General features: G+C 34.0%; 1 protein-coding gene across 1 annotated transcript in view; it reads right to left on the bottom strand.

Annotated features, from left to right (window-relative positions):
* Window positions 1–757: 757 nt before the first annotated feature.
* P4HA1 (prolyl 4-hydroxylase subunit alpha 1) overlaps window positions 758–9,427 on the bottom strand; it is a 98,614-nt gene continuing 89,944 nt past the window's right edge. The window contains exons 10-13 of the mRNA XM_019624640.1: window positions 7,468–7,533; window positions 4,323–4,391; window positions 3,316–3,412; window positions 758–1,864 (exon numbers count right to left, since the gene is read on the bottom strand). Of these exons, the coding sequence (XP_019480185.1) occupies window positions 1,794–1,864; window positions 3,316–3,412; window positions 4,323–4,391; window positions 7,468–7,533 (303 nt within the window). The 3' untranslated portion in view covers window positions 758–1,793. The remainder of the gene's footprint in view (window positions 1,865–3,315; window positions 3,413–4,322; window positions 4,392–7,467; window positions 7,534–9,427) is intronic.

Below are 9,427 nucleotides of genomic sequence, written 5' to 3' on the forward strand. Positions count from 1 at the left end.
AGTTGTATATAACAAGAAATTTGTAATATTGTAGAATATGCCGTTTCTTTCTGAAATAGATACTATTTTTATTTTACTTACTAAAACACATATGGCACTAAAGGCTAGTTTCCATCCTTTGAACCCCCATTTTATTTCTATACTTTTGAATTAACGTTGCTTCTCTCTAAAAAAAGGTTTTTCAAAAACTCATTTATGGTCACAAAATTTGAGTAAAGTACTGATCTTAATTCTCAATATTTCTTACTAAATAGTTATGGTAGAATGAAGGGTAGTGGGAAAGGAACTCAACAGTTGATTTATTTTAAAAATTGGTAAAAGTAATACCTTCTTTCCCAGAGAATTAATCAAATTCTTAAATATTTAAAGACTGCACAAAGAATAAAGAGCCCTTGTATGAACTAAGATTCACTATAATAAATGTAAAAAGTAAGTCGAATGGGTCATTAACATACTTTGTTTGGTCACAGCTTTATGCCACCATCCATATTTTTGAATAAGAGAAAGTCCTAAGTACTATTATTGTAATAACCCCACAGCCATAGTAAAGTTGTAAAGCTCCCTTTGAAGGAAACATTTTGATTAAATAGCTAAAAGAGAACCTAAAATTTTCTTCCATACATGAAACCTTAAGTGAATGAAAACTAAGAGGATAAACCTAAGTCCTATATTCTAAAGAAATAAATACAAATAACCTGTTATTGCTCTAGCATGCATTCACATTCAAATATGAAAAATACCACACAGAAAACAGAAACATTTTTAAAAAAAGATTTAAGATCATAAATAGGTCATTGTTGTCACAATACATTTCAGAATTGAAAACAAACATTTTGGCTTTTTAGGAAAAAGATTCCTTCCTTTAAAAAAAACCCATTAACCTCATCATTGAAAGGACTTGTACATTTTTATATTTCCAGTCTCCTAAGGCACAATATTTATTTAATCAGAATGCCAGTATCACCACCCCGATGTAGCAGGAATAAGAGGCAAGGTATTAGCACTAAGAAAAACAATAAATTTTATGGACAGAATCATCGGTCATTTAAGAAAAAGGACAAAGAAACAGACTAAGTGATGATCATTTTAGTCAAGAAGGCCCAGTGTTATGTAGGACTTCGTTAAAAATTTTTTTAATCAAAGTATTTTACCTCAAACAATTTTAATTCACCACAAAGGAGCTATGAGAGAAAAGGGGATTGGTAAAAATACAGGGTACTTTCTTTAAAAAGGACTTGGGAGGAAAATAATCAACGTAGAGAGTGTATATAGGGGCAAACATGGTATGGCACCCAGATTACAGGCCTTGCTTATCCCTAGTCTTCCGGCAGATCCATCCAGAAAATAGAAGACCAGGTAAACACAGTACCTAGGTGCATACTATAAGGCATCTTTTCCTTAATCACAAGGCCCATTCTAACCTACCACCCACTAAATGAGATGTAGTGAAATATTATAATCAGATACTTAACGTGTACTTTTTTATCTAACCAAAAAGTTCTTTAAAATACAACAAATGTAAAAATTCCTAATTTTTAACTCTGCCTTGCTCTGTCCTCTGTGATACCAATGGAACTTTAAGGTTTTATATGTACAGTGTGGTGATTTCGTGTTACTTTTCAAAGAACAAAACCCACAAAGTTAGTGCTTGTCCACAGATGAAAGTGGGATGAGGTTCATAACTGAATCAATCATGGAGTGTTAGTCAATTGTAAACTCTTGAAAGTTAAGATTGGGAAATGTGTGTATCAGACACATTCGAGAACAACAGGAGACGAGGAGAGGCCTGTTGGTCATTCCAATTCTGACAAGGTGCATGGTCTTCGAAATTCTTGTCCACGTTCATGGAGCCATTTATTGGATACTATGAGAAAACAAATACTAGTTAGATAGTGGGGAAAATTAATATAATTAGCTTATAAGAACTAGGTCTATAACAATGTTTCTACATGAGCTAAAAGTTCAAGACCAAAACTTGATAAAGGCAGATGCTCCTTAGGCAGTCTTTTAAAAACTTCACTAAGTATTGGAAACACGGAAGATTACACACACATTGGAAAGGCTATGTGCATTCTCTAAAGTTTTTGATGTTTAATGTCAGCCTTAAAATGAAACACAAATGGAATTAAAGTGTAGGTACAGATAGAACAGAATGTTGTTTTTACCTGTTTACAAAATACAACCTCTTAAAAATGGACACAAGGTCTTCACTCTGAAGAAGCAACTCTGATTAATCACTAGAACATGCTAATTAAGGTTCCTTGGTTCCAAGATACTGTTTTTTTTAATGTAACCCAAAAGGAATTTTCAATTCTTCTCCTATGTTACAGAACCCAATCAATGGCATCAACGTGTAAAAATATCTGAGCTAGGACCCATAATATCCTTAACTACTCATCTTACCTTCCTCAACTCCTGTTTCCAATCGTTTCCTCATCAAACCCTGTCATTTTCCTTTACATCTCTTGGCTCTATTCTTTGCTTTCCATCCCTTTTGCTGCTGCCTTGGTCCAGGTGCTCATCATCGTGCACTTAGACCACGGAAAACATCCTTCTAAACTGATCTCCTCTTCTCTAGCTTCTCTTCTTCTTGTCCAGTGGTTTTCAAACATTACAATCATCAGGGAAGGTTTTTAAAATCCTGATGATCAGGTATCACTCCTCAATCTTCCTATGTCAATACCACAGCCACTACGCACATGTGGCTACTAGGCACTTGAAATGGGGCTAGTGACACATATTGAAATGGATATCTGGGGTTAAATAATAGACATTAAAATAATTTCACCTGTTTCTATTTCTTTTCTTTTATGTGGCAAATTCTGCACTTGCATGTACCGACAGTTGAGCGCCTCTTTGCCTCACACTCATCCCCGACCTGGTCCCTAACATGCCTAGAAAACTGCTCTATCTTCAAAACCACATTTTAAAATTGAATTTTGAAGAAGCCGCCCCAAATGTAAGGAGTCGCCATCTTCTGTTTATATCTTTGTATTATTAGTAAGTACCACACTGTGATTTAGACATTAGTATGTCTCAATCAGAGACAATTGTGAACCCCCTGAAAGGAAGACAGTCTTATTCAAATTTGAGTCAATTAATGTTTCTTCGAATAACCAGTGGAAATTCTGATCTGTTGAAAGCAAATTTATATTAAGATCAGAAACTTGCTTGGTTGAAAACCATTCATGTTAAATTCATAGCAAATTAGTCATGAGCTTAGCTTTCAGTTTCTTTTAAGATGTAGATTATACTAATTTCTAAATATGAGACAAAAATCACAAATTCTATTCAAAGACTATAGGAAATATTTACCCCATTTGTTTCCAACTAGCACTGGACAGGCTGCATGTCGTGTACTATAATCACCTTCTCCACTGGCAAACAGATTATACCAGAAAACAGCAGTTCCCTGTGGAGAACACAAAATTATTATCCCCAAGTAAAATATCAGGTTATCACTCTATACAGTAATTAAATTTTCCTCTGTTCCTGTGGATGTACTCCTCTATGGGAGTGTTATTTCTTCCTGTAATATAATTCTGAAAATATAATTCTATCATTTACAAAATTTTGGTGATCACTTACAAAATTTTGGTGATCACATGAAAACGTTAACACCACAGAGTTGCTTGACGAAGACAGTATTTGCCAAAACAAAGCTAACAAATCATATAATAGCAAGAGGGAGGGCAAACATCATATGGAACCCATTTTAGAAATGAAAACTTTTATTGCTTAAAAATTTTTTATTTCAGTATAGTTGGTATACAGTATTATATTGGTTATATTAATTTCCGATGTACAATATTTTTATACCTTACAATGTAATCCCTGGTTGTTCATTACCTCTAGGTACTCATGGTAAACTGTGCCATAAAAATATCCAAAGTTTTACCTCGAGATAATATAGTCCTTACTATCTTGAAAAATGTAATTTATTGGGCTGGCCGAGTGGCACGTTGGTTAAGAGCGGTCTTGGGACGCCAAAGGGCCCCGGTTCAGATCCCACATATGAGGCCAGTGACACTGCCCTCTACAGCTAAGATGCTGAACAACAGCTCATCCTGGAGCTGGGCTGCCATGAGTCACCGGCGACGGTGTAGGCTGCAACGTCCTCCACAACTAGACTGAAGAACAAAAGGACAGCAACTTGTCTGTTCCCCTTCCCCCGATTCCCCAGCGCTGTTCCCATCCCCCCAATTCAATAAAAATCTTTTTTTAAAAAAAGTAATTTATTAATTAGACCATGAAATAATAACATCTCTTCCTTAGGGAAAAAAATACAGACCCCTAAAATTAGAGTAACAAACCAAGTTTACCTTTTTGGGCCAAACACTAGCTCCTACTTCAGGAAAAACAGTGGCTCCTCCTGCTGACACATCACTCATCTATAAGAGATGAGAGAGTATTATCAAAACTGCTGGTAGAATAAAGTTAAACATGCCAGTGTGAGGACACTGTGATACTGAATACTAGATTATGAGAACATCTGGGCTTCTACTTATAGTGCATGCTACTCAATTCTTACATAACAAAACAAAATGCTGTTTTTGCTTACATACTTAATATATATTTATAGCAAAGGAATGATAAAGTCAGGAGGGGAGATGGGAATATAATTTGGGATAGGCACTTCGTTTATAGCTAGAGGTAAAAAAGATGATTTAAAACTAATAAATCAAGTAACATAGGGGTATAAATACGTATTTTATTGCACTAGAATATAATCTCCATGTGGCAGGAATTTTCATGTTTTGTTCCCTGCTGAGCTTTAGTGTCTAGAACAGTTTATCTCAAGAATATTGGGTGCTCAATAAATGAATTTAAACAAAATAGGAATAAAACTCTAAGAGAAAATAACAATAAACTAAAATCAGTTTTATCATTTTTCATGGTACAGAATCAATACACATTAACTGAAAAGTAGAAGGAAGATAAAAGGATTATATAAAGTTATAGTCTTAAAGGCAACCTACAATAAAAACACAAACCTTCCACATTAACTGAAGAAGCATGTGTATAAAACCAGGCAAAGGAAACAGATCATATAGTGAAGATTTTTTTCAAAAGCAACACAAATAGAATATCTAGACAGACTACGATTGTATCAAAAAGCAAAACGCAACTATACTCATATACTATATCCAAGTCACAGCTAAAACATGTGACTTATATACACTGAAAACAGAAAGGTAAGATTTGCCAGGCAGATGATGTACCAAAGAAAACAGAGTTTGGTCTTAATATCAGACAAGGTAAATCAAGGTAAAAAGCATTAAGTGAGATAAAGAAGGGTATTTTACCACGAAAAATACATAATCAATAACAAAGAGCTAGCAAATCTTAAGCAATAAAAAAACTAACTTTGGAGAAATTAACAAGTTGTGCTATGTGGCCCACCTTAAATAATGGGAAAAAAATGAATGCTAATCTAATCAAAGTGCTATGCAATTAGAGGGGGACATAATAATCAAATAATCTAATATTTATGGATATTGGACCAAATAATATAGCATAAATATTCATAAAAGCAAAGAAATATGAGAAGAAACAAAGACAGCCAAAACAAATGTTTAACATCTCTTAAACATTTCAAAATTTACTCAACCTCTCTCATCAGGGAAATGCAAATTAAAAAGCACAGTAACTGCCAAGCTGATAAAGATGTCCAGATCAAAAAGTTTGACAAACATATCACACTTAAAGGTGGGATATAAATTGGTATAATCTATGGAGAGTTCATCTCTAGAAAGTATACAAGACTTCACAGCATAAATTTTGTATAATATTTCCACTTCTCTCCTGGTTTCCCCATTCTGATAACATGTTCATTTTAAGTTTATCTTATACATCTTAAGTCTCTTTTTAATCCTAAATCATCTTTTTAATGGTATCTTAGATCTTTTTAGAAACAAGATGGAGTTGTGAGAGGGATGGAAATAGCGAAGAAGGGGGAGACAGACAGGTTGGATATGGGGAAGGAGGGACAGAGAAATGGAGAAAATAGGGTAAAAGACAAACAGGGAAGGTTGCCGGGAGTGAGGAAGAAAGGAAATAGACTGAGTAGAGAGAGACATTTTTGTAGAGAGTGAGATACAACAGATAGCAAAGAGAAATGCCATTTCATACTTGTATAACTCAAATGGGAGTGAGGGTAGAAACAGCAATGACATAAGCAAAATTAAGTCTAGATATAAAATATCTTTTTAGGTTAACAAAGGTTACAACATTGCAGGAGATTATATTTTCCAATTACAATATATCCCAATATGCCCTGTCCTCCATGCTCTTTTTACATGACATTGACATTCTTCCTGAGTGGTAGAGTCTATGTCCCCTCCCCTTGAACCTTGGCAGACCTTTGTAATTGCCTCAATTAATAAAATACAGCAGAAGCAACACTATTTGACTTCTGAAGCTGGGTAATAAAAGCGACACACACTTCCATCTTGGTTTTGGAGGGATGCTTGCTCTTACACTCCAGTCACCATGTGAGAAGCGCAAGCCACATGGAGGTGTTCTGGCCACAGCCAGCCTCCGTCAGCCTGTAAGATGACCCCGTGCAGTCACCTGACTGCAAATGCATGCGATCCAGGGCAAGAAAAATGAGGAAAGCCCAGTCAACCTCACACCGTGAGAATAAAAATAAAATTATTTTAAACCATTCAGTTTTGGGGTGATTTGTTATACAGCAATAGTTAAGTAGGGCAAATATTATGATAATCAAGGCTAACTTTTTTTCTATACGTATGTACACATAATTGAAAAAATAAAGATCACATTGTTTTGAAACTTAATAAATAATGTGAGAATGGTTGCCCTCGAGGGTGCTTCTAGGGTACTGATTATACCAGACGTGCTTACTTTGTGAAAATTTATTGTTATATACTTAATGATTATACACTTTTCTGATGTGATATATATTAATAAAAATTCAAAAGTATTAATGTGTGTATATAAATTCATATAAACATACAGAGATGCTTACATACACATATTATACCGTGTTTTCCCGAAAATAAGGCCGGGTCTTATATTAATTTCTGCTTCAACAATCTACATTTATTCACTTATTCATGTACAAAAATCTACATTTATTCAAACAGTCATGTCTGGCTGACGATCTTAACTGGGGCTTATATTACGAGCATCCTGAAAAATCATGCTAGGGCTTATTTCCCAGTCAGGTCTTATTTTTGGGGAAACATGGTAGATGACCAAACAGTCCATACCCCAAAATATCAATAATTATCATCTCTAAGTAGTGAGACTATCACTATAACTTTCTTTTTCAGGTTGTAATTTTAAAACCTGAAAAAGTTGCAACTGAGAAAAAATAAAAATTCTAAGTTGTAAAAAATTTAAACTAGGATGTTAAATAAGAGCACACATCTGAACACATCAAAATAACTGAGTCATGTGATCAAATCCCAACTTAAAATAAAAATTTGAGGTATAACTTACATAAAACAGCCATGTAGCAATTCTATTTCCTGTCCCCAGCTCTTTGAAAGCATCTGGCTCATCTTTCTGTGAATAAAATACAACTAAATTAGTGGTATAAAATTCAGTAATGCAAATTCTCCAGTGGAGACTCAACATCAGCAATATGCTGAAGAATATACCAAAAACTCCTTCATAAAGCCCAGTGCACTATATGCAATAGGCATGCAAATACTTGCTGGTTGCTGATTCAGCCTGTATGCTGAATACTTCTGATAAGACCAATGAAAGAAAAAATAACCCAGATTTATTAGCTGAAATAATGAGAAATAGCAACTATCCAGAGATTATTTAAAAAAAAAAATTAACACCTATAGTTTTAGCTTCCAAAAAACAAGACATGAGAACCTCTTGTTTACATTCATGAAGTCTATTCTCTGTGGGTGAAAAATTTACCTTGAGGTTTACTTTGAACTTATGATCCATTCAGATGTTTACTGCTACTGACTGTCTTTCTTTTGGACAGTAAACACTTTAATCTGGCCAGAGAATTTATATCTGGCTATTTAAATCTAAATTATAGTCTCTTGGCATTTATGCCAGAAAAATTAAAATGTATTTTTCACACAAATTTATATACATATACATCTTTATTTGTAATAACCCCAACCTGGAAGTTTCCACCCTAATGTCCATCAGAGGATGAATAACTAAAAAACTGATACATTTATACCATGGAATACTACTCTGCAATAAAAAGGTACACACTATTGATACTTTCTACAAGACTCGGATGAAACTCAAGGGAATTATGCTGAGTGAAAAGAGACATTTTCAAAAGGATACATACTGTATGTAACATCTATATAACATCTGTGAAATAACAATTCTAGTGAAGAACAGATTAGTGGTTACCAGCAGTGAGGGATGGGAGGCAGAAGGGTGACTGCAGCCTAAGAGCAGTACTGCAAGGGAGGCTTGATTGTAGTGGTAGTTACACAAAGCTACACAATATAATAAAACTCTATACACACACACACAAGAAATATGAATAAGCTTGTGGCTTGTGCCAACACCATTTCCTGGTTCTGATATTGTACAATAGTTATGCAAGATGGGTTGGCTGCATGCATGGGAACTCCCTGTCCATTTCTTTGCAACTTCTTCAGTATCATAATTATTTCAAAATAAAAAGCTAAGAAAAAATTAGCTATACTAATGTCAGGGTTTGAACTGTATGTAGCCTTTTACATCACCCAAGACTCTGACATTTTTCAATAATTGAAAACAAAAGTAAGAAAGACTAATAATATATTCTTTGCTGTGCTACATGGAAAAAAGGATTCTGAAATTAAGCCGGTCAAGGGCCATAACACAATATACAAACTGTATTTTCTTTCAAAAGAATATACCCTTATTTAAAAATGGTAACAGTTTATTAAAATACTTGGCACCTTCTTTAGAATGCATATAATTATGATAAATCTTTAAGATTTGGTAATGCCATACTTTATAGTTCAATATGTTATAGTAAAAAAAAAAAAAAGGTCCAAAATTTATTAATCTTAAGGAAAATTACTTGGGCCATGACACCTTTTTAGCAAACTGCTTTGGTATTTATTCTCCAGTCTCTTTACATCTATTTTATCTTCCTGTCCCTCAAAAATGTGTTCTTGTAAATTCTTCAGACTTGTCAGCCAATTCACTAATTCACCTCAGCTGTCTGTTTTAACTTATCCACTAAATTTTAAATTGCAACAATTACTTTTTCTACCTAGAGCTTCTATTTGCTTATTTTTCAAATATGTTAAATCATTTTGAGATGATTCATTTTTATCCTAGCTTTCGTTTAAATATTACATTGTCATTTTATATTCTATATCTGATCATTTAAGTGTCTAACATCCTAGAAGTGTCTAAACCTGTTGGTTGCTTCAGTCTCACCAATGGTGTCTTATTACCAGTTCATTTTTTTTTTTTT

This window comes from Hipposideros armiger, unplaced genomic scaffold (genome assembly GCF_001890085.2).
Source record: "Hipposideros armiger isolate ML-2016 unplaced genomic scaffold, ASM189008v1 scaffold_15, whole genome shotgun sequence".
NCBI classification, from domain to species: Eukaryota; Metazoa; Chordata; class Mammalia; order Chiroptera; family Hipposideridae; genus Hipposideros; species Hipposideros armiger.